Below are 26712 nucleotides of genomic sequence, written 5' to 3'. Positions count from 1 at the left end.
GGGGGTGGTAGTACATGCCAAAGATGGCAAGGGGGGAAATAAAAAGGTTTTTTTGGTCTATGCATTTATCCCCATCTCAACTTCTCGAGCTCTCTCACAAGCCTGCAACAAAGTAGTTAGGCATTGCATCGTGATTTTCTCTCTAATTACCTTCTCAAGACCATTAATGAAACATTCTTCTAAAAAAGAGTAAGGCATAGCCCATGTGTAAATTTCCAATCGCTCAAAGGTTGCTATAAATTCTATATTTGTGCTTGTTTGGCACAATATATTTAGACTTCTGAAATAATGATTGTCTCGTCCAAAAAAAGAGTAGATTGTCTTCAAAAATTGGATGTAGGAAATGTATCCTCCATGATATTTCTTATGCCATTGCGAACACTCTTCATCCAAGTATAACACCCCCTCTAAGTTTCATAAATTATTAGTATGAAAGTGTAGAGAGAAATAATGTCCCATTTGGGTAACTTGACTAATGGGATCAAAATCATCAAACTTATTCATATCTATTTTACAGAATTCTTACTACATAATGCGATGATTATCATAACAATGTCCTACTCAATTAGAAGAGTCATCCCTTCTAGTGGGATGCCCATATCCTACTAGATTCCTTTGCCTTTGACAATGTGGTAAAAGGTTGATTAGAGAGCTCACAAGAAATCTCATCAAGCTTGGTGTTGAGATGGGAAACCTAGTGGTTGAGGTGCGTGGTTGTGTCATCTAAGGTAGATTTTTGTATAAGTCTTTAAGTTTGTTCACATTTGAGAGCATGTGCATGACCACATTGTCCAAAGTGTAGTGGTTATGTGTGGAGTATTTCTAAGTGAATGTTGTGAGCCTTGTGCTTACCAAAAGGTTCCAAGTCTTGAGTACCTACAATGGTCATTAAAGGAAACATTCATATTGCATTAGTTGATTTCATTGTTGCTTCCCTAACACACCAAAAAAAAAAAAAAACAAACAAACAAACAAAGAGACAAAAAACAAACTAACTTTCACTATCATAGGAGGCAACATTTATGAATTTGTTCACTCACATTTACATCCTAATTAATAACCAATAGAGAATTATAAAAGAAAATAACTAGTTATTGGAACCCTTGGAAAAAATCAATCCATAACTGAATTATAAAAAGTACCTATAAATTAGTAAAAAAGTAAGAAAATATTAATGACATTGAAAAAGATAAAAGTTGATCATAAACCTGCTAGGAATTAACCAAATACATAATAAATGTAATAAATAAATAAAATACATAATAAATACTTAACCTAACTATTGTAATGAGCTTCAGGGCAAAAGAACTAACCAACTTGAAACACGTTATCATCTTAAATGCTTACATCATGAACATATCTAATACGTTTTAAAGAAACTTTCTCGTTCAAGATAATCAAAATAGTTTCTAATTTAAAGTGTAACATGCTTAAGCAAATGAATGGCCTTAATTAATGAATTCAATAGATGCTAAGCTACCAGTCAAGTTATGCCCTTCATTCATTGTACTATGAAATTGCCAACCATGGACGTGGGACTCTGCCACGGATGTGGACACTTAGAGTCCCACTTGCTGCTGCTTTAATTTATAGTGATGGACGTCGACTCCCACTTTGCCGCTGCTTTAATTTACAGTGATGGACTCGACTCCCACTTGCTTCTTATATGGATGGATGCCCCCTGTATTGCTTAATTAGGCCGATAGGCCTCCTTTTGAATTAGTTTTAGTCGTCTACATTTTCATTTTCTGATTGACATGTGGCATATGATTTTGTGTTTGACATCTGGCTGCAGAAGATCTATTGTTTGACATCTGGCTATAGTATTTATGTTGTAGAGGACCATCTCCCTGGTTATGCTATCTCTAGTTCTTCTAGCTCTCCAAAACCACAACAACATGCAGAACTACTCCCTCCGTGATTTTAGCAGTGGAGGAAAATCAACAGAGTGGTGCTTGGAACCCCGGAACTCATCTCCCCTGGTTATGCTATCTCCAGTTCCTCTAGCTCTCCAAAACCACAACAACATGCAGAACTGCTCCCTCCGTGATTTTAGCAGTGGAGGAAAATCAACAGAGTGGGGCTTGGAAACCTGGAACTCATCTCCCCTTTAACGCATTTCAGCCTAGGTTGATGATGAATCGTTTGGTATTTTCAGTACTTCCCAGATAGTTTTTATTCATTGTTTCGATTTCACAGTGAAGACATGGAAAATCCCAAATGCTTTCATAGTAGAGATTGCATTTAGATTATTTGGCTGTTCTTGCTTAATTGTTTTGACCTGCTTAAAAAATTTGCTAACAGGTGAAGAAAGGTTCCCCATGGACGGAGAATATGAGACCTTAAGCTTCGGTTTTTGTATTTGTCTTATGTTTTCTCATTCATTTCTATATTTGTTTATTCGTCAATTTATTTTAAGGTGGTGCTTAAAAGTTTTGCAGAGACTTTTGCATGATGAGAGGAAACTTGGGACAAAAAATTTGAACATGCCAAAGGATGTTCGTATACCTTTTTGCCTCCATTTCATTAAGTTAGTTAAGGACCGATTTCTCTTTCTCAGTTTCTCAGAAAGAGAGAAATCATTCAGTCATTCTCGTTATACTCTCAGTTCTCAAAAAGGGAGAAATCATTCCGTCATTCTATTTGCGGGTACAAATTCCGTCAGTTTGTCAGCAAGCATTCGATAATTTCTCTGTTTACTTACAATTGAGTTATGTCCTAAACCTATAATCGATCGATAAGGATGCCCAAGGTAAACAGCTAACGCCGTGGAGGATGAGTGTTAATTTATTCCGTATTTTCCTATGCGCATTCGTTGGCAGGGAATTTTTATTTTATTTTGTTGTATAAAACCAGAGTAGTTTTATTGTATTCTTGATACCATACCAGAGGTTACCTATTTTAATATATTATTTCACACTCGCAAGGGTTTTAATTTCTTGTCTAGAGCAACAGTAGTTGTCCTATGGTATTATTGATATAGAATCTGCAGGTTTTCATATTTTTTGGCAGTTGCTTGCTAATTGGTTAATTATTTGTAACAGGGAAAGCAGTGAAGAATGGGGCTCACTACAAGGAATTGAACATGACAGAGGTTAGGTTTGTTTTGGTTTATTTGAGCCGTGATTATATATTTGTTTCTCCCGCGCACAAATCATTCATTTACGCTGGAATTGCAGGAGAAAGGACAAAAAGTACTTGTTAGGTTGCAGAGGAAAGGACAGAGAATACTTACTTTGGTCGATTGGAAGAAAAAGGAGACACGAGGGTCGAGGAGAGGGTATGAAATCGCTAACTTCTTCACGGTCTACATGTGGTCTCCTACTCATTTTGTGTGAAGTCGAGGTAGGCATGTGCCATATCACTGAATGGTCGTTCGTACGACCTATTTCTTACTTTCCATTTAAGTCAGCAGCTAACCCTGTCCAAGATGGGGTTAAGTTGTTAACCCAACGAGAAAGTCTTCCTAAACAGTAGTAAAATGACCATATAGTAAAATAACCATATAGAAATATGTTCTGCCAACTTTCAAATTAACTGTTCATTAACTTTATAGTCATTATCTAGGCATAACAATGTGTAACGAATCAACCATCGACGACAATATGTTGTATCAGTGCTTCTGTTCTCCCTATGTCCTGCTTCAATCCGTAGAAACCATGTTTTTCTTCTTCGAATACGATCATTTGGGTTGTCTTACCATAACGAATCAACCATCGACGACAATATGTTGTATCAGTGCTTCTGTTCTCCCTATGTCCTGCTTCAATCCGTAGAAACCATGTTTTTCTTCTTCGAATACGATCATTTGGGTCGTCTTACCATAATTTATAAGAGTCTCGTAGCATGACTTTGCATAGTATGCTTTGTCTCACAGCATGTCCCATCGGCGAAGGTTGAGTAACCTTGAGAAACCTGCATAAGTGTTCACAAGATCATGTTACAAAAAAATTGGGAGTTAGTTTATTGTTACAAAGGTTAGAACATGGCATAGACATATTGCACTAAAACTTCCATTGCATTCAAATCAGAGTGCAAACAACCTCTTCAAATTTTATCTGGAAAATAGTCTTCTTTCTCAAGGTGCCAGAATAAAATAGATCACGTGTAGTAGATTTGTTCATGTAACATGAGACCAGTCATGTTATTGTTTTTCTTCCTTCTAGAACAAAGCATTCAGAAGCCAAAATTAAGGCCCAGGTTATAAATTGAATATTATTCCAAAATCCCACTTTCCAGCAGCAACATACATGTTTGAGAGCATCACATATGTTCCAATGTTATATGGTTCCATATCAATAAGGCACTCTGCTGCAGGTTTTCCTATCTCTATATTGCCATACCTTTGGCAGGCACTAAGTAGTATTCCCCACATGTGAGCATCACGCTCATGTGGTAAGTTGTTTCTTAAGTTCTCTGCCTCATCCATGTTCCCAACATGGGCAAGAAGATCATGCAGGTATAGTGGTCTGTATTTGGTTTGAGGCAATGCTCTTCACTGATGGAATGGAAGTTAACATGGCCTTCATCCACTAAGCCTACATGGTTGCAAGCAGAGAGAACACCAGTGAACGTGACATGATCTGGTTTCACACCTACTTGTAGCATTTGCTCAAAGAGCTGGACAGCTTCCCTGCCAAACCCATCCTGGGCACATGCACAAATCATAGTTGTCCATGAGACAATATGTTCAGGCAAATTTTGAGCACTTTATAAGAATTTTAGAAACATCATTATTGTTGTAGGGAAAAGTATCCGATTCGGATGACCCTATCCCACTCTAAGGGTGATAGTACCTCAGCAACAACTGTAAAGAAAACTACTTAAGGTTTACTTCTTTATGAAAGCAAGAGAGAATGAAGAAATTCACTAACCGTTGCCTTGTGCTTAATGTCGAATCCAAACTCTTCTCTTTGCTACTTGCTCCCAGCTCCTTGCTCTTTTGCTGGCCCAGCTACAATGAGATCTTGCAAAATAACAAAGAAGGAAACTACAAGAAGCATGCAATCATAACTGATTCAAGGATTAGCATAAATCAAATATACAATTATCACAACACATCATTGAAACAAGTGCATATAGAAGAACCTCAATAGCTTTTATTAATGGAAGAAGTAAAGTTCTGAGAGTGTTACAACCATTGAAGGCCCCAATCCAGCAACACCTCCCAGTAGAAAGAATTTCTCCTCTTCACCTCCTTCAAGCAATCACCCAATAGTTCTATAGTGAAACCAACAACATATCATTACTTTGCACAAAATTCCAGCCTCCTGAGCTCATAGGAGAGAGCTCAATATATAGATGAATTGAGAAAGGATGAGTCAGCTTGCAACTGATGTGTAGTTGCCTTGTGTCCTCTCTCTCTTCAGTTGATCTTTAGTTCTTGAGTCCACTTGGAGAACCTTGCTTCCACTTGGAGAAACAGAGCCTCTGACTCATCACAAGGCGAAATCCCTGATCCAAGTGTCATTTTTGGAAGATTCCAGAGCAATGACTCAGTGTGCCACTTGTCCCATCTCGCTCAGCGCAGGTGGCCTTTGTTCTACCTGCTTTGCAACGCAGGTACACCATGGAGGAGTTGAGTTTCAGCGCAGAAGCCTAGTGGATCACCTGCTTTGATTTCAGGATTGCTTGTTTTTGAGTGTTTTCAGGTGGAGAACTGATCTGAGAGCTGTTGGTTTGCTGACCTTGTTCCTCTAGGGGGAGGAACATCATGTTTAGGGACTTTGGATCCCTTGGATTATTGACAATTCATGCCTGATGTTGCAAGGCACAAAATTGTCTATAACAGATGCCCCCTAAAGTATGAGGTCGTTTATCGGGTGAAATGCTTTATTAGGAGGATCCGAAGTTCATTCAATCTGCTGAGAAGTGTCCTGTAATAAGATACAATACAATACATTATTTTTCATACTTTTTCATGATCTAGCTGAGGCGGGCATTCCCATGCTCAGCTTTATAAATTCATTTTGGTACATAGAACAGACGATCGTCTGATGGTAGACTGATAATTCTCTGCTGAAATTATCATCCTTTGAGAAGGATGATCATCTGTTGCAATGATGTACACATCAAATGTCTTTATATCCTGAATATATATCGCAGCCCGGATGGATGAAACTAGATCCGGGGTCTTCAATCTCTTCCGATCTTCACTCGATGTACAAGTCGATCCATGCGAGAATTTCTTGAAGTCGAACATGGAAAGACATCGCTTGATTACCGGTCAATGATGTAAACCGTTAACAAGCGCGAGAGGAATCACCGATAAGGATGATGACCCTCAAGGTACAGCAGTACAATTCACATGGTGGGAATAAAGGACTTGGCGTCGACCACCATGCAAAACCCTCTGGTCGAAGGTCATTGATGTATACCTGTCGCCGGAAGTGAGAAACTTGCCATTGAGGCATGCAAGCTTCAAAGTACTGAAGGGGTTGTTCCTAGATCAACTCCTTGGATAATGAGCTGATGTCGACAAGGAGCGATCCGTCAAAGGAGGGCCTTAATGAATCCCACATCATTGACACGGAACGGAGCTAGTGATTGTGATGAGGTGAAAACAAACTGTGATGTATGATTCAGGGTGGCAGTCATGAAATGGATGAAGGAAAATGTATGGCAGTGGATGGGACACGGTTGACTCTTTGCAGAACAACATCTCTTGAACATATAACGACACTGATGTGATGGATCGGTAGCATTACCCCAACTTTGGATGGTGTGGCGAGGACCATGGTGATGAGACCGGTGAATGAAACAACCCAACCCGATGTGATACGGAGGACAAAGTGTCATTTTCAAGAGCGACTTGCTACCATTAAAGCTGTGAGGTTCTCCCAATTTTTCCCCAGTCATTGCTGACCAGTACCTCTTTATTTTTGTCAAGCTTGAGGAGGATAACATATGCTTGTTTTATAACCTGCCCTTCGGGCAAGCCCATCGCTATGTTTTAACGAGCCTAGCGATAGGGAAACTCGTTCTCGTCTAAAGACAAGTTTGTCGCTATTTAATGAATTTAATGAGTCTAACGACAAAGATAACTCGGTCCTTTTCATTTTTAGAGAGTCTGAAAAGGTACATAAAGTCAACTCCAGAATTCCTTTTTCGTCATCTAATCCCTTAAGTCCGAAAAAGTATAAAACAATACAGAAAGGATGAGTTTTCGGTACTTTTAACGAGCCGAACAAAACAAGCGCTCGATCTTTTTGTGCAATAATCCCTCAGGTCCAAAAAGATTAAAATCTAGAGGAGGGATAGCTCTTCCGGTCGTTTTAACGAGCTGGAAGGCCAAAACTCGGCAATCTTTTCATATTTTACGAGTCAGGAGAAAAGAGCTCAAAGAAGACTCGTCTTTTGAGGAACGAGTGATAAACAGGGATAGCAGCAGATTCCAGGTACAGGTTGGAATTTTCCAATCATGACAGTGTCACAAGGATGGCTAAGTGAAATCACTCTTCGCAGCTGTTCCTCAAAATGGGTAAACAATCATATGGAGATGAACGATTGGCCAAATGAATGGATGGAGGTGAGACTGCAAGAACACGACCAAGGGCTTTAATATGGCTGTCAAAGGTTACATTTACCAAGGTTATTTACCGGTTCATTTTTTCTGGGTGAGCTCGAACTCTAGGGGAAGATTGCTCACAACTTATGTTTATTTTTTAACGAGCATGAACTATGTGCTAAAACTGCTCGAATCTTTGCGTTTATTTTTTAACGAGCATGAACTGTGTGCTAAAACTGCTCGAATATACCAGTCTTAATACAAGGAACGCCTCAGGTGAGGTAGTCATATTTAAGGAGCTATACCTCACTAGTTACTCCAATTTGGCAAGTTTTAACTTTTGCCCCACATCCTTTCTTTGTGCAAGCTGGAAACGGCTAATCCTACGAGTTTAAAGGGTTAGACCTACAGGTTTAAAGGGAGGACCTAAAAATTAAAAAAAATAAATAGGCGTCCCGTGCTTGCACTCCAAAAGGTTCGCATGCCCCCAGGTATAAAGTATAATTTCAAGGCTACCCCTCCTCTGTCCCACCTCTGTTTTTCTACTTGTCGTCTTGCTATATTTTTAACGATACTTGTCTTCTCGTTATTTTTCGGTGCCGACGGTACTTGTCTTCCCATCAGTTCACTTTTTTATTTTTGCAAGATCGCAACAGATAAAACATTAGCGTTACGGAGGGAGGTTTGACTCTTACTTATTATCCGAAAAATGGTTTTATTTGCTGCCGCAAACTAAACTCTCTTTTCGGCGATGTCTATCATTAGGTTGCTAAGGATGGTGACTACTTGTTGCAGCAATTTCATCTCTTTCTTTGGAGGCTGCCCTTACTTATCCTTCAAAACATATGTTTTAATGGGTGAGGCTTGCCTTCAAAGATGGTGGCTACTTGCTACTGCAAGTGGCCCCCTTCCTCGGTATCCTACTTACCTAGACAAGGGGAGCGAGAAGCAGATTATCTCACTCACATAACTTTGACAAAAGAACTTTATCCTAGAACAACCCTCTCTTCCATGCCAGACGGGGTACGGACTAGTCATATTCTTCTGCGGAAATTAACTTTATACCCAAGGTTTTCTCTGCCCAAGGCAGGCCAGGGTGCATGCCCCCTGGGTCCCAGTTCTTTCTTCCGAATCACTCGCATTCATCGGGAAGTAGAACCGGGGGTGGAGGCATTCCTTGAGTGAATAAACCGTTAAGGGATGGTATTTGACTATTTGCGATGCGTGATCCTGGAAATGAAAGTTGGTCTACGAGCTTGACCATTCTTTCTTCATGCGGAAAACACATAACTCTGAAGAGTGAGGACACTATTGCCTCCATGCAATATATATAGTCTCGTCCAAGGAGTAAGTTATAAACCAAGGGTCCCTGGACGACCATGACGTTCATATGAACTGTCTTCCCCTTCAATGTAATGGGAACATTGGGGAGAATCCCTAACGGGCGACTGGTTCCTTTATCAAAACCTGATAGATTTCTCATCTCAGGTAAAAGCGTCGGGGAACCCAGTGCTTTCCAAGCAATAGAGGAAAGGATACTCACAGATGCCCCTTCATCAATGATAGTTCCAGCCATTACCATTCTATAGATTTGGACAATGATTCTGAATGGTATACTGGCTGGTAACCGGGGTCTGCCTAGTTGATTCCAATCAAAGGATACAACTAGGTTGCTTGGTGGTGGGACCGAATACACGGCCGGATACGACCCTGACGATGTTCCTTCCTGCGATAAAGGAATGGGCGCATTGCCCTGATGCTCATCAAAGTCTGTGTTGATGAAAAGAATCTAGATGGTGTCATCCTTATTCTCTTCAGTGAGGGTGTCATTTGAAGATGAATCTTCAATGACGGTGTCATTTGAGGATGAAACCTCTGAAGGAAGAACCGGGTCAACTTCCGTATTGACCTTTAAACTTTCGTCTGGTCTGGATTCAGTTGGTTCATTCTCAATGACTGACACTTCAGCTGACCACTCGAGCGGGCCAGCTGGATTTTCAACTATCGAGGGACTTGGCGCGAGTTTTTGGTATCCAGGAGGAAGACGTAACGGTGAAACCGGACGATCTTCCAAAACTCTCTTTGCCTCATCTAAGAATGGACAACGGTGGATGGCGTGATCGCCTTCACACAGCATACAGGGTGATCTTGGTCTCCCTTTCCGTCCTTCACTCTCGCTAGTTGACGGACTGCAATCAACATGACTACCAGAGGTTGATGCTACCGGATTGTGTAACCTGGGGGACCAGTCCCTTAGTATCCGGGGAATACAAGGACAATCACGATGGAAGTGGGTCCCTTTGCAAATGACACATGGCGATTTAGGCCCGGTCGGTGCAGTGTGTGGATTTTTGTCAGATGTCTTTTGCTTGCCCCCAGTCGCCTTCGCCATAGGCCCCTTCTGCTTCTTTTCTCTCTTCTTCTTTTCCTTCTTCTCCATGGGAGGCTAACTTTTGCCGGCTCTACCTTGCGAAGATGAAGGATCAGAGGAAGAATTGTAAGAGGTGGAAGGCTGGTGGGTAGCTCTAGACTGGTCTGACTGTTGATTCGACTGCTCAGGATTAGTGGCGATTTGAACTACATTAGTTGAAAAGAGCCATACAGGTAGGCCAATTGTCAATCCTGGAAGTGACAATGTGGCCATGTGAGGCGCACCAACATCTCCCCAAGAGGAGAAGGGATTGGGACTTCCGCCAAGGTGACTTCCTTGGTTGGTGGGCTCCATACTTTTCAACTGAAAGATCAATGTGGGAATAACAGGTGATTATGTTCCGATTAAAATAAATTTTATTAACGACGCTTTAGACACAACTTTTCTTTTTCATGTTTTAAGAGTCGAGAAAAAGCTAAAGATGACTCTAGTCTCCTTCGATGTATTAACGAGCCCGAAGTGACAAATGCTCGGTTGGACTTTTTCAGTTATAGAGTTTGAAAAAGGCCAAAAGAAACTGCTCTGGAGATCTAGGCAGAGGGTGTGCCAAACCTTTCACAAAACCACGGAATACGTTTTACGGTACGTGTGGTCAATCTTCGTGAATGCTGTGTTCACTGCATTGCGATCAGTAGGGTGGCAGACACGGCTTCCTAAGGATAAAGGATATATGCCTATAGGGGTCTCCCAATATATACTCGACGGTACGTGGGAGCACAAGTCTGTATTAGTGCCACCGACTCTCAGGAGGAATCACCCACCTTCGTAGAGATCGACAGTCACTACGTTTAACGACGCCGGAACACGTCTCTACCTAGACCTCTATGTGTTTGCGTTATGTTACAAAGCGTTGTTATGTAAATTGAATTTATTTTAATGTTGATCTTGCTTAGTAGTTTGCCTTTAAGGATCACCACGAGATGTATGTAACAAATTCCTGAATGCAGTCTAAGATGAGAAGCAAACTTTTCAATCTTTCAACTTTGAAAATCTTAACTACTGAGGACAAGAAAGGCAAATCTTTTCACACAGATCATAGAGCACACACTAATGCAAAATTTCCTAAATCTTCATGCAAGCAGTCACATGAAAAATGCACAATGCATGTATTTTCTTTTCCCTTTCTTAATGTTGATGTATTACAAAAAGAAAGTTGTTATATAACTTTGATTTCGATTTAAAGCGAAAGTAAACAAGCTAGTCCAAAATCAAAACACACCTTAAGATTTACTTATTTAATCACTGGAAATACATGAAATCAAACCATAATGACGAAAGTAAAAAGACTAATCAGCTATGGACAGCAAACAAGCTAACTCTTTAGACCAGAAAAATGCCTAACACAGGTTCAGATCTAAGAGGCCAACGCAAGACTAGTTCACTTTCGTTATGGGAAATTGTAAATGATGGAAGAAATACAAAAGAACAAGTACAATTTCGTTATATAACAGAGGCGGAATGATGGCAAGTAAGGTTGGTTTCAGAACAGGTACAAGACTGGTAACTGGCTGCAAAATCTATAGTGAAAACAGGAAAGAAAAAGGGAGGAAACCCCAAATGCACAAGGCAAAATTGGGCCAACGCAGGTGCTGCACAGCCAGTTTGGCTCTCAGCGCAGGTAGCCCCTTCGGGACCTGCGTTGCAAAGCAGGTAGCCTGTGTACTACCTGCTTTGGAAAACGAAAGTTGCGTTTTCACAGTTTCCGGGTCACAATTTTCTTAAAAATTCACAGTTTTTGCTCAAATCAGAAGCTATCAGTCAAGCACACACTAAGGGATGACAAGGAAGATGAAAAGCTATCACTAAGAGATTACAAGGATCCTTGTAGATCAGCTCTTCAAATCATGAACATGCTCAGAAATGAGCTAGAGTAGCTGCCCTCTACTTCGCTTTTGATATAGTCAAAAGCTTTTCGATTCGGTACTCTTTTGTTCAGGAAATGAATAGCAAAATACTACAAACAATCAAACAGATACGATCCCCAGTGGAGTCGCCAGTTTGTTGTAGGGAAAAGTATCTGATTCGGATGACCCTATCCCACTCTAAGGGTGATAGTACCTCAACAACAACTGTAAAGAAAACTACTTAAGGTTTACTTCTTTATGAAAGCAAGAGAGAATGAAGAAATGCACTAATCGTTGCCTTGCGCTTAATGTCGAATCCAAACTCTTCTCTTTACTGCTTGCTCCCAGCTCCTTGCTCTTTTGCTGGCCCAGCTACAATGAGATCTTGCAAAATAACAAAGAAGGAAACTACAAGAAGCATGCAATCATAACTGATTCAAGGATTAGCATAAATCAAATATACAATTATCACAACACATCATTGAAACAAGTGCATATAGAAGAACCTCAATAGCTTTTATTAATGGAAGAAGTAAAGTTCTGAGAGTGTTACAACCATTGAAGGCCCCAATCCAGCAACACCTCCCAGCAGAAAGAATTTCTCCTCTTCACCTCCTTCAAGCAATCACCCAATAGTTCTATAGTGAAACCAACAGCATATCATTACTTTGCACAAAATTCCAGCCTCCTGAGCTCATAGGAGAGAGCTCAATATATAGATGAATTGAGAAAGGATGAGTCAGCTTGCAACTGATGTGTAGCTACCTTGTGTCCTCTCTCTCTTCAGTTGATCTTTAGTTCTTGAGTCCACTTGGAGAACCTTGCTTCCACTTGGAGAAACAGAGCCTCTGACTCATCACAAGGCGAAATCCCTGATCCAAGTGTCATTTTTGGAAGATTCCAGAGCAATTACTCAGTGTGCCACTTGTCCCATCTCGCTCAGCGCAGGTGGCCTTTGTTCTACCTGCTTTGCAACGCAGGTACACCATGGAGGAGTTGAGTTTCAGCGCAGAAGCCTAGTGGAGCACCTGCTTTGATTTCAGGATTGCTTGTTTTTGAGTGTTTTCAGGTGGAGAACTGATCTGAGAGCTGTTGGTTTGCTGACCTTGTTCCTCTAGGGGGAGGAACATCATGTTTAGGGACTTTGGATCCCTCGGATTATTGACAATTCATGCCTGATGTTGCAAGGCACAAAATTGTCTATAACAATTATAGTTTTGAGAAGGTTTAGACACATACCTTACATACATAGCATGGAATTTACATAAAGCATTTTTAATTTATGCAAAAACATGTTAAAAAATTATGTGCTAAAAGGTCAGCTCGTCTTTAATAGTGGTGTGAATGACAATGTCACTCTCATATCCTATGCCCTTATTATTGTTTCACCATGAAAAGTTAGCCTTGTTAGATTACATTCCACATTCACATTGCTTTAAGCAGGTTTTCTTTCCTCAAGATAATATACAGCTAAAAGTAGTTTTCCTTTTGGGAAATCATTAAATAATACTAATAAATAGTTTGTGGTATCGTTCTGCACCCAAATAATTTCCCTACTTGTATTTCATTAATGTATCCTCTCTTTAAGGACCATACAAACTGTTATTTGCCTCATATATACAAATACAATAGGAAATGTTAAGAAATTTAATGCATAACATAAATAATTACTAAGAGGAATAAATATAAAAATAACCAGCAGCAACCATAAACACATAAACACAAATTTTTATCTAGGAAAACCCCAAATCTGGTGAAAAACCCAACCTAATAAGATCTCATTAGCATTGGCCAAAACCCTGGCCAATACGACCAAGTGAGCCTTCACCGTTCACCTCCAGGTCTTGCATTACAATGAAGTCTTTCCAGCCTTTTATAAGCTCCATTACATATAATAGCACAGGCAGAATACTATGGGTGCACAATACCATGTGCCCCAAAACCATCACTGTTTAACCTGGTCAACTTTGACTCTATCCTAAGTCAAGTTTACCTAACAATTCCCCCCTTAAACTTGACTTTGGGTTCCTTAACTAACTCCAACAAAACCTGCTAAGTGAGGCAATCCCGCTCACTCTAGATCTTACCCCCCTCAGAGTTTTTACCCGGGTTATTGTTAACCCGACATCCCCCCTATCACCTAGGTCTAACCCAGACTTTACCGGTGATCACCGAGGGGTACACATGCCTTACCAGGTCTTACAGTAGTATGCCCATTTACATGAAATAATTTTGACTTCATTAATTTTTTTGTTTGTTGTTTATTTCTGCCGCGACTCTGATCCATCCTCTCTCAATTTGATTTGCTCAAAAACTTCTATCAAACCGCTCCAACTGCGAGCCCGACGAGGACCTCGTAGATTCTCAACCTTCTTTAAATAGCTGCATGAATCTCGAACAATTCGTCAGCATGTTCCAAACCAGTAAATATCGCAAATGCACTGCAATCCCTGGCAATTATGGCACTCTCTTCCGCACATTCTCCTCGAGGTTCTTCCGCGTACGATTGTTCCACCATTATTTTCCAGACCCAGATCTGGAAAAAGGCTGCATTGATCTCATCAGGCACTATAAACCCCTGGCATCAAAGAATCCCTTTGAAGCCAATATCTGGCTCTGATACCAGATGTTAAGAAATTTACTGCATAACATAAATAATTACTGAGAGGAATAAATATAAAAATAACTAGCAACAACCATAAACACATAAACACAAATGTTTATCCGGGAAAAACCCAACCTAATAAGATCTCATTAGCATTGGCCAAAACCCTGGCCAATCTGACCAAGTGAGCCTTCACCGCTCACCTCCAGGTCTTGCATTACAATGAAGTCCTTCCAGCCTTTTATAAGCTCCATTACATATAATACCACGGGCAGAATACTATGGGTGCACAATACCATGTGCCCCAAAACCATCACTGTTTAACTTGGTCAACTTTGACTCTATCCTGAGTCAAGTTTACCTAACTAGAAAGAGAAGGTTGTACTTGTTTTTGTAGCTATGTTTGGTTCCTTATTTCAAATGGGTAGATGAGATATGCAGTTGGTAAGCATTGTATGTGAGGCAGACTGTAGATGTTCCAGAGGCTGTAATAGATCGAGCTCTGATAGGGTTTGGCTTTGTTGAGAGAGTGGCATTGAGCGTGTAGCCTATAACAGAGGTTGAACTGGAAAAGATGTGTTGTAGTGTGTAGCATAGTTTGAGTCAGGAGAGAGGTTGAACCGTTGAGGAGAGGTCTCATGGTGGTGGGAAAGGAAATACAAGTTGAGTAGGTTAGACTTAGATTTAGGCTAATTTTTTGGTTTGATTTTTTTCTTTTTTTAATAGAATGAATATCTTTCATATGTGGTGCAACTCAAACGTAAAATTTGATGACCCATCATAGTTGATTTTCCGTTAAAATTTCCCAAATATTAACAAATTTCAATGCCTTTTTTCAAATTTGCCCACTTTTGAACTTCATTGTTGAGATTTGGCGAATCATGTGATTTGGGTTGCATGGGGAAAGTATACACTAGAAATGAAGCTATGATGAAGTGCAGACTGAAAAGTGGGGATTAGATGGATGATAGTTCAACATTTCTCTTTTTATTATGCTTTGATTTGTTTTCCCTTTAACTCTGGGATTGATGTTGGAAAACTCTACTGGCAGTGGAACTTGTAGTATTTACTATTTAGTGCTGCAATGTTCCTCCAGACTCTATTGTTCTTTTTAAATTTGAAATGATTCATTTTATGGTGGGATGCCACAGTGTTTATTTCATGTTTGATAAATTGTGACACAGTTTTTTCCCACGGCCTTTAGTTCCATTTTGATTATTTCTTTTATGACCTGCCAAACTGTTCAATAAATCCATGTGAATATTAATATCATTTTTGGACCTCAAGCAATATTTTTTGAAGCTAGTCTATAATATGCCCCATTTATTTGATTGTTTGCGTTTTGATGTATATTTTATGTTTGGATAGAGTATTTTACTGATGAAAATAATTTATTTTGCGGTGATGGGAGGACTGTAATGGACGCAGTGGAGTTTGTACTTCAAAATTTTACAGAGATGAATAAATTGTGGGTCCGATTGCAGCATCAGGTATGTTGCTACATCCCATTGCTTATCTTGTAGTTTTGTAGTCATGTCCATGCACATCGGGGTCTTGCTTGCATGTGTCATAGCCTGTAGGAGTGTAAGAGGTCATGCCAGCATGAGGTCGTGTTCTTAACAGTACTTGTGCTCATGCAGGCAGTATTATGATTATGAGTCATTGATAAGGTTAGGTGATGCTGAGTGCCAGGCTGCCAATTGGACTGTCTTGTCTGCAGGGACCTCTATGGCTTCTAAATTAAACTAACATCTACTATTACTGCACACTCATAACATGTTCAATAATGAGGTGTGAATATCTAATTGTGAGCAATATGTTGTCACCATAGCATTTTGGTTATTGTTATAAAGTACTGCCACACATGTAGAATATTTCTACACCTTTCTGACCAAGTATAAGTTATGTAGTAGTATTAGAACCTGAAAATGTTAGATCCTTGTGTACCTTCAATTGATGCAATGATGCTTCAACCATATTGGTTGATTCCAAAAAAAAAAGTGTTTAATAGGTAGTATATCATCTAAATAGATGCCCTCCACGTGTGGGTTCCTTGAACCAATAACATGGAGATGTGTGCAAGGGAACCTATTCAAATGGAGATACATCAATAGGTGGAGCACTCCAATGAAACAAATTCCATAATAAGTTGACTGTTTCACTTCTTAAGGAAGATGCTTGTGCTTTTAATTATAGGCTGGAAAAGGTCAGTCCCTTGGTTTACTGGGTTCCTCAATTGCTGGAGGAATCGACCATTTGGAGGAAGATGCAAGTATTTGGAATGGCCTACGAAGGCTGGAGTATCCACTTTGGAGCTCCACACATATTTGAAAGTGTTTATTGCAGAAGTGTTTACCCTTGAAGCACCTTTGGAGGATGGATGCTAAGCATTGAAGCCCTTTGTTTCCAATGTTTATGGAGGTATCCCTCTCTTTGGGGGCTATTTCGTGTAGAGTATTGTAAATGTGGCATAAAAAAAAAACCCAATTTTTATATACAAAACTATGGAATAAGTTCTCCCTCTGGAAACTCTTTTATGGAAGTATCCCTCTCTTTGGGGGCTATTTCTTGTAGAGTATTGTACATGTGGCATAAAAAACACCCAGTTTTTATATACAAAACTATGGAATAAGTTCTCCCTCTGGAAACTCTTTTATGGAGGTATCCCTCTCTTTGGGGGCTATTTCTTGTAGAGTATTGTACATGTGGCATAAAAAAAAACCCAGTTTTTATATACAAAACTATGGAATAAGTTCTCCCTCTGGAAACTCTTTTTTTTACCCATTACAACCCTAGAGTCAGTCCTCCAACAACAATGCATCTTTCCACTTCAAAAATAATATTATTTTTTATTGCAACCATTAAATACTATGCAACAACACATATAACATAAAACTTAGAAGGTAATTGGATCAAAGAAACTAATCCAACTTATGAATCAAATGTTAAACAAATAAATGAAACAAAGAATCTGACTTATAGATCAAAACCTCAAATACTATGCAACTACACATATAACATAAAACTTAAAAGGTAATTGGATCAAAGAAACTAATCCAACTTATGAATCAAATGTTAAACAAATAAATGAAACAAAGAATCTGACTTATTATCATAACCTCAATGAGTATTATATAGCAACCTACAAGAATGAACTTATAAACAGAGCACTGGAATTAGGTTGTCTTGTGCCCTAAGAAATCGATTTATTCTAACTTACGTGTTTCTTTTATCCTACATCTTCAGATATTGTCATAGCCAGTGAAGTAATCAATTAGTATATAGGAACAAAGCAACCCCACCAATAATTAATCTTCTACATTGAGACTTGGAGATATATACAAGTTTTATCAATTATTAGCAACCCCACTAATAATTAATCTTCTACATTGAGACTTGGATATATATAATTTATTTATCAATTATTATTTGCTTAATTTTGAAAAACCAAAGTAATTTTTTTATCAAAATTCTACAAGGATTCTTTGTTATTCGAAAAAGCAAGTAGTTGATCTATTTCATTATGTACTCTGCAATGCTTGATAACGAACTATGAAAGGTTCGTAACTTTGCTATTGCTATCACGAATGTGTCTTTTTCTTCTTTTTTTCCCTTCTTTTTTCTTGATCCTGTCAACTATTAGGAATTACGGGGGTGTTGATTATAGTTTTAGTTGTAACCTTTCAATCTTTTGGGCTTATTTGCTTATATCAAACATTTGGGCCGGGTTTCAACAAAGTAACATTTCATTGAGTATGTATTTACAAATCAGTGATTTTGGGATCAAATCCCACAAAGTAATTTTATACTTGCTCTTCAAATTCCTTCAAGTTTTTGAAAGTAAAACCAATGAATTAACCAACATCTCTTCTAGAGAACTTCCCATGTAAAAAGCTTGCCTGAGAGCTATCCAAAAAGAAAACTTTTACTTAAGTAAGACATTTATATATAAATTATTATTTTAATCAAATTACAACTTTTCCAATTCAACAATTCCAATTTAATAATCCTATCAACCTCTCTTTGTACCTTTTGAGACAATTGATAGTAAATTAACTTCTCAACCTAAGAAATCAATCATGTCTCGGGTTAGTGGATGCATTGCTTTTGCATAAAGATTAGGTCCCACATATCTGTGGTCAGCATATCTTCTAAACGATCTGGAATATATGGTCGGTGACTCGGCGGCAACACTCAATAATGCAGCAACTTTCATGATTTCACCGTTCAGATTACGGTATTAGTTCCTTCCATCCATTTAAAAACAATTTAATAATAAAACAAAAGTATCCTCTTGGTTCGTTCAGCGGAAAACAAATCCTCTTAATCGACCAGATATAATTAGTGTGTTGTTTTGTTCTCATCGATTCGCTGGTAGGTGGTCTTGACATTATTCAGACGAAAATATTGGGGTTCACCGCTCATCCCCAATCTCTGTAAAACGTCTTGGATCTCGTTTGCTTCTTTCTTCTCTGTAAAACGTCTTGGATCTCGCTTGCTTCTTTCTTCTTCTGTATCCGATGGCGGACCTTACTTCCACACCACCCTCTTCTTTGTCTTCATCCACCAACACTACCCATGTTTAGGACATTTTTTTGAACCACTGCGGTTCCGACGAAAAGAAACGCCTCGCCAGCCATATCTACCGTGGCCTTACTGTACGTGGCTTAAGAGTATTTTTGGACCAGCCCGAATTGCGTAAGGGAGAGGACATGCCTTCTCAGATCAAAGAGGCTATTCGAACCGCCTCAGTGCATGTTGCAATATTTTCTCCAACATATGCCCAATCAAGATGGTGTCTTGAGGAGCTCGCACTAATGGTGGAATCTGGATCGACAATTATTCCGGTCTTCCATAATGTCGATCCTGCAGAACTTCGGTGGACGCGGAGTGGAGATGGAGTCCAGAGTCAGTATGCTCGAGACCTGCACATGCTCGAAAAGAAGAGAACATTAGATCCTCATACCAACGAAAGGAAGCCACGATATGACTCTATCACTCTGGAAAAATGGAGGAATGCTCTCTATGTTGTCTCAAATAAAAGCGGTTTTGATATAAACGCATACAACGGGTAAGGGCCACACTCTCTCCTGTTTTTCTTAGTTTATTTAATGAATGATAAGGTATATCATACTATATTTTCGGAGACGTTCCTCAATCATATTATCGTCCATATTGTTCAGTGACGAAGGGCAACTACTTGAGGAGGTCGTAGAAGAAGTGTGGCGAAAGGATAATAAAACAGCCCTTCATGTAGCCGAATATGCTACTAGCCTGGATGAGAAAATAAAATATGTAAGAAGAATTTTGCAAAGCCAGGAGACTAGGGTTGTGGGAATGGTGGGTCTTGGCGGGGTAGGCAAAATGACTGTTGCAAAAGAATTCTTCAACAGACACACACCTAAGTATCATCGATCTTGTCTTCTGTCTGATGTGAGAGAAAACGCAGCCAAGAGCTCTTTAAGTTCATTGCAGACACAACTTCTTAGAGACTTGGCTCATTTGCAGGACGAGCAAAACAACTTCTTAGAGACTTGGCTCATTTGTAGGACGAGCAAATAACAAACACTGATGAAGGCAAAGAGAAGCTCCGAAAGCATATCTCATCCTGTCCCCCATCTCTCATAGTATTAGATGATGTTGATCATATTGATCAACTTCATGCATTGTTTTCACCGTTTAAAGATACCATTCAATCCAGTGGTTTAATCTTGGTTACTTCTTGCAATAGGGATGTGCTTACAAGCTCAGGAATTGTAGAGGAGTCTATTTACCAGCAAACAGGTCTTAACCGAAAACACTCTGCAACACTATTCTGCTCGCATGCCTTTGACCAAAGTTGTCCTGAGACGGGATTTGAACAACTGGTTGAACATTTTTTGGATTTCTGTGATGGATTGCCCTTATCTCTTAAGGTCATTGAAGCGGCTATTCGTGAAAAAGATTCTGAGTTTTGGAAAAGCCAGTTAGACAAAATCAGAAGAATACTTCCCACGGATATTCATAGCAAGCTTAAAATTAGCTATGATGGTCTCGATAAAGAGGAGCAGGAGATCTTTTTAGACGTCGCTTGTTTTTTTTATAGGAGAGAACACAGATACCGATATCAGAAAATGGAACAGATCAGGTTGGGCAAGATGGTTGTTGGAAGAATCACCGTACCTCTATGGAATCTGTAATTTCCACCCTAGGGATCCTAGTTACTTGTTTGGAATGTTTACCAACATTTGGTGTAACGACAAACCACCACATGGTATTAGAGCTTGGACCCAGGTTCGATTCCCTCGAGTTGCATTTGAGGAGGGGTGTTGGAAGAATCACCACACCTCTATGGAATCCGTAATTTCCACCCTGGATGTCATGCCCCCAGGCCGACGGTAGTCTTTCAACCGCTCTTGGCGAGGTGCAGCACCACCAAACACTTTCTTTTCACCAATACTTATGTTCATGGACTACGCCTAACCATATGTCCTACTTAGTTTGTGTTTCTCAACCAAGTAATTATTATGTTTCCTTTATACCAATGAACACCCATACACATTCATTATCATCAGAAATTATACAAGAGAACACAATTGCACATTATAAAGGGAGGGGAAACTCCCTGAACAATGAATCTGCCCAAATACAATATATTAATCAACTTTTCAATGTTTACAAAGCTTTACAAGTATACTTGGAAACACCAAGTTTCATGCTTAGTCAATTTTACAACATGCCACACCTTTGTGTGTCAACCAAAGTTCCTTGCCCGAGCTGGGCAGGCACGCCCTCACACGAGCTGCCAACCGCTCCTCAACCAAACTTCGTTTCAATGGGCGGGTGACCTACCCGAGTCACCCTTCACACTTTCACACGGCAGGTGGGTGACCTACCCAAGTCACCTGAAGACACCTCCGTATTTGCTCTGCACGACGAGCGGGTGACCCACCTGAGTCTCCACCTGTGCCTTCACCCGAACGGTGGGCGACCTCCTACCTGCGCCTTCACCCGATACAACACTTGTGCGATATCACCATGCAGCCTTGCCCAAGGATGGGTGCATAGAGTTGCGCCTCCTCTTGCTGCAGCTTCACCTTACTTCGCACCTCTTCCTTGTATGTGTGATGAGAGCATTCGAATGAATGACTTCTTCGCTACAAAGCTTCGTTGTATATATATGGATGGTAGGGCGAGTCGAGCTGCCCAAGCCGACTCATCCACCATGTGTTGAACGCCGCTACATACTTCGCAAACTTTCCATCATCGTCGGTCGGCCTTTGTCCAAGTTGTAGGTTGGCTCATGGGTTGAGCCAACGCTCCCCACGCCATATAAACTCCATCGCTTCACTTTTTCATACGCATTACTATTATGTCCTTCGCACATATCTGTCCAAGCTCGCATTTCATCCATGTCTCCAACTCACTCGTTCACCAAGTCAAGTCGCACTTCACCCGGGCGGTTATGCCAAGAACCGCAGGTCCTCACATCCTCCTCCACCTGAAGTCATTGTCGTCCTCGACAACGTCCTGTCCTGGTAGTCATCCACCAAGATCAACAACTGTCTCATCCTTGTCCATGATATCAACTCCTCCACATACTGCAAACATTCCTGCAACATATGTAGAACTACTATCTCCATCATGTGTCGTCCCATCCTGTGAACTATCATCCTTCCTGCCTGCCTGATGCCAACATCTCTCTGTACACTTCCCGACCCCATGTTTGAACTAGTCGGGTAGCTAATCCAACTGTCATGCTCAAAACATGAGAGTGAACATCCTTATGCCTTCACTAGTCTATCTCGGATTCTGCCACATCCTGGACTCACTAAGAATCTCTCCCATGCTCAGGTCCATGGAAACTCCATCCCATTTACAACATGTCATGATGCTAATGTCGAACCATTCCTGCACCATCTATGATACCTACTCAACCTGTTTTAAGGACTCACTGCCATGAGAAACTAACAATGAGCCCCATCTTCTATGTCATCTAAGAAGATGTAGAGGGAGTAGAGCCTGAAGGCTCACCCTCACTAATAAGCTCAATCCATCTATCAAGATTTTCTATCTCCATCCTCTGTAGATATGCATCCCGATCCTCCTTTTGGACATTCGGTCTCACATAAACCTTCTCGTCATCATCATCATCCTCTTCTTGACAAATCCAAGATACTATCACATAGTGTCTTGATGACCAATGACTGCTCGGTAAGCTTTGTCTCAACAGTAGACAACTGCTTACTCATGTCTTCCATGCACCTCTCATCCTCCATTTGCATCACTGCTAGTTTACAATCAGGCCTTGAAGGACAATTCTTCACTGTATGTGGTTTGGCACATATCCAACACTTCAAGGCTTTCTTTGTCTTCGACTTATCATCTGATTTCAAAGCATCATCCTTCTTCTTCTCTTTCGGCTTATCGGACTTCTTCTTCCTCTCATCAGAAGTCTCATCATAATGCTCCACCAACCTGTCCACAGCGGCAAAAGCTTCCTCAAGTGTTTTAATCTTCTGCCTCTTCACTTCATTGTGTGCCCAAGGCTTCAATCCAATAATGAAGTTGAACACCTTGTCCCTCTCCGCCATGTCAAGAAGTTCCAGAACTGCACTTGCAAACTCTTGTTGATATGTTTGTAGGTTCCCTGTCTACTTAATGAATTTAATCTTCATCCTTGCTTCCCATGTTTCATCCTGAGGATTGAAATGGGTTTGCAAAGCCTTCCTCATATCATCCCACGAAGTTATGTCACCAGCACTGCCATTGGCAATCTGATCCATCCTCCTTCGCCACCACATCTTAGCATCCTTTGTCAAGAATTGAGCAGCTACTTTCACCTTTGTCTCATCATCGGATAGACCCAAGCGTTCCAAGTATTGCTCCATATCCCATAGAAAGTTGCCAAGAGTTTTCGCACTTCTTGTACTATCATAAGATTCTAGTTCCTTGACTTTCACATGAGGCACTCCTCCACCTGAGTTATGCCTCACAGCCCTCTTCAACACCGAGATCTCATCTCTGGCTTCATCAAGAGATTTCTGCAAGTTCACGATCTCTGCCAAGCCTCGATCTCTTTCTTCTTCAATCTCCTTGACCTTTACTTCAAGTTGTGTACACATAAGATTAGTGTACTCGTGTTGAGTCCAGAGTTTATCGAGTTCTTCCCTCATCTTCGAAGTATCCTCTTTATCCTTCATGAACAAGTCCATCTTCTTAGTCCAGTAAGACTCTAAGTCCTCTAAGTCCTCCATTCTTTCCAACACCTTTTCGATGAAAGCTAACGAAGCATCCTTCGCAACATGGCTAGATTCTCCAACCTGAGATTCACCTGCCATTGCTAACAGCTTCCTCCTTTGTGATCTAGTATTAACCATCCAACAGCGTCACCAAGTTTCTTGCAACCTAAACCAGCCCTTGTTCCACTTGTATGTGAAACAACTTCCTTCACCTGCAAGTACCTGCTTCACTGTCACCAACTTCCAAGCTTCAACCGTGAGCTTCAATATCACCTGTCAATGTGTATCAGCTTCAATGCTTCAACACCTGAACCTGTTCACCAGCTTCTCGGCCACTTCCAAGTATATGCACACCTGCACTTCATCACGAGCAACTTGCTTTGATAAGCCCTTCACCGAGCTCTGATACCACCTGTCATGCCCCCAGGCCGACGGTAGTCTTTCAACCGCTCTTGGCGAGGTGTGGCACCACCGAACATTTTCTTTTCACCAATACTTATGTTAATGGACTACACCTAACCATACATCATACTTAGTTTGTGTTTCTCAACCAAGTAATTATTATGTTTCCTTTATACCAATGAAAAACCATACACATTCATTATCATCAACGATTATACAAGAGAACACAATTGCACAGTATAAAAGGAGGGGCAACTCCCTAAACAATGAGTCTGCCCAAATACAATATATTAGTCAACTTTTCAATGTTTACAAAGCTTTAAAAGTATACTTGGAAACACCAAGTTTCATACTTAGCCAATTTTACAACATGCCACACCTTCGTATGTCAACCAAAGTTCCTTGCCTGCGCTGGGCGGGCGTGCCCTCACATGAGCTTCCAACCGCTCCTCAATCGAACTTCGTTTTGACTGGCGGTTGACCTACCTGAGTCACCCTTCACACTTTCGCACAGCGGGCGGGCGACCTACCCAAGTCACCCAAAGACACCTCCGTGTTTGTTCTGCACAATGGGTAGGCGACCCACTCGAGTCTCCACCCGCACCTTCCCTCGAACGGCGGGTGACCTCCTACCTGCGCCTTCACTTGATACAACACTTGTGTGATATCACCATGTAGCCTTGCCCAAGGATGGGCGCATAGAGCTGCGCCTCCTCTTGCTACGACTTCACCTTACTTCGCACCTCTTCCTTGTATGCGTGATGAGAGCATTCGAATAAATGACTTCTTCGATACAAAACTTCGTTGTATATATATGGATGGTAAGGCGAGTCGAGCTGCCCAAGCCGACCTGTCCACCATGTGTTGAACGCCCCTACATACTTCGCAAACTTGCCATTATCGTCGGTCGGCCTTTGTCCAAGTCGTAGGTCAGCCCATGGGTTGAGCCAACGCTCCCCACGCCATATAAACTCCATCGCTTCACTTCCTCATGCGAATTATTATTATGTCCTTCGCACATTTTTGTCCAAGCTCACATTTCGTCCATGTGTCCAACTCGCTCGTTCACCAAGTCAAGTCGCACTTCACCTAGGCGGTTATGCCAAGAAACGCAGGTCCTAACACTGGGGATCCTAGTCACTGGTTTGGAATGTTTACCAACACTTGCAGGTTTTGGTGTAACGGCAAACCTCCACCATGGTTGGATCTCCCAACTTAGAGAACAGATGCCTAATCGATATCGACAATGAAGAGTGTATAAGAATGCACGACCACCTCCGCGATCTTGGCAGAGATGTAGCAGAGAAGGAACATCCGCTTCGGCTTTCGCGACCAAATGTCAATCTTCTTCCTACTCTTTCCCCTCATCGCCTGTAAGTATGTTGAAGCTCTCCACAGATTTTCAAATTAGCATTGTGATATCTAAATTTCCATTTTGTTTTGAATTTTTTAAAGAAAAAATAATGTTTTTAACAGCTCCCAGTGAACAATTCAGGTGCGAGGAATTGGCATGGATTATGGAAATGGCAGTGAACAATTTTTCGAAAACGTTGCGGGCAACTGCAACGTAAGCAGGTTGGAACTGCTTAGGGGTGAAGGTTCTTTTGTTGAACGCGTGTTCAGTGCTGGGGAGTTACCACAACTGATATATCTCTGATGGGAGAACTGTCCGATCTTCTCCATATCTTTCACAATTCTAACAAGGAATTTAAGAGTGTTACACATACAGGGGAAGAATTTGAAAACACTCTGGTAACATAAATCTGCGGTAGTACAAATTCTAATTTATTTGGACATAGATCGATTTACATTTCTCTTCAAATTATAAAAATTGGTTGCATTTAAGAATTGTCTTTGTTTACCACAATGTCAAATAGGTGACATTTACAAGGGCAAATCAACTTTAATGTTTTTATGTACACATTGCAGGCAGCACTATAGTTGACGGAATTGTATATTGATGCTCCCCTTTCAGAGGTTCCAAAGTCGATTGGGAAACTGAATCAACTCGAAAGAATTGTACTGAAAAATGGTTATTTTAAAAGTTTACCCAATGAATTCTATGATATGCATTCATTGAAACATATTACGTTACAAAACTATGAACAAATCATGTTGTTGCCGGATTCAGTTGGGATCTTGACGAGCCTCAGACACTCGACTTTTCTGGGGGCTCCAGCTTGGAGTGGCTCTCAGACTCGGTGGGGCAGCTGACGGGCCTCCAGACTCTCGACCTTCCCGGGTGCTCCAGCTTGGTGTCTCCGATACTGGGTGGGGCAGCTGACGGACCTCCAGACTCTCGACCTTTCCAGGTGCTCCAGCTTGGAGAGGTTCCCAGACTCGGTGGGGCAGCTGACGGGCCTCCACACTCTCGACCTTTCTGGGTGCTCTAGCTTGGAGTGGCTCCGAGACTCGGTGGGGCCGCTGACGGGCCTCCAGTGTCACGCTCCCAAGCCTACGGTGGTCTTTCAACCGTGCCGACGAGGTGCGGCACCACTGAACACTTTCTTTTTAACAATACTCGTGCACATGGACTATGCCTAATTCACTTGTCCTTACTTAGTTTGTGTTTCTCAACCAAGTAAAATGCATTAGCCTTTATACTTAATGAAGCCCATACTCATTCATTATCCATATGCAATTAACCGAGAACAACAATTGCAAACAAGTATAAAGGGAGGGGCAACTCCCAAACAGTGTGC

General features: G+C 40.9%; 1 protein-coding gene and 1 long non-coding RNA gene across 2 annotated transcripts; both read left to right on the top strand.

The window, feature by feature from the left end:
• The first annotated feature begins 1845 nt into the window (after positions 1 to 1845).
• LOC149213725 (uncharacterized) lies at positions 1846 to 3655 on the top strand. The gene is made up of 3 exons (XR_016250351.1): positions 1846 to 2752; positions 3045 to 3094; positions 3180 to 3655. It is a non-coding gene; the product is annotated as an uncharacterized LOC149213725 (long non-coding RNA).
• A 15444-nt stretch (positions 3656 to 19099) lies between these two features.
• Positions 19100 to 26403, top strand: LOC149213724 (disease resistance protein Roq1-like). The gene is made up of 4 exons (XM_089389126.1): positions 19100 to 19458; positions 19571 to 19820; positions 19937 to 20514; positions 26142 to 26403. Exons 1-4 carry the CDS (start codon positions 19100 to 19102, stop codon positions 26401 to 26403), a joined length of 1449 nt encoding a protein of 482 aa, XP_089245252.1.
• Positions 26404 to 26712: the final 309 nt, after the last annotated feature.

Source organism: Pinus tabuliformis, chromosome 1_1 (assembly GCF_031772625.1).
Source record: "Pinus tabuliformis cultivar Carrire ecotype Pingquan chromosome 1_1, CPIR1, whole genome shotgun sequence".
NCBI lineage: Eukaryota > Viridiplantae > Streptophyta > Pinopsida > Pinales > Pinaceae > Pinus > Pinus tabuliformis.
This window is presented reverse-complemented; position numbering and strand designations above follow the sequence as displayed.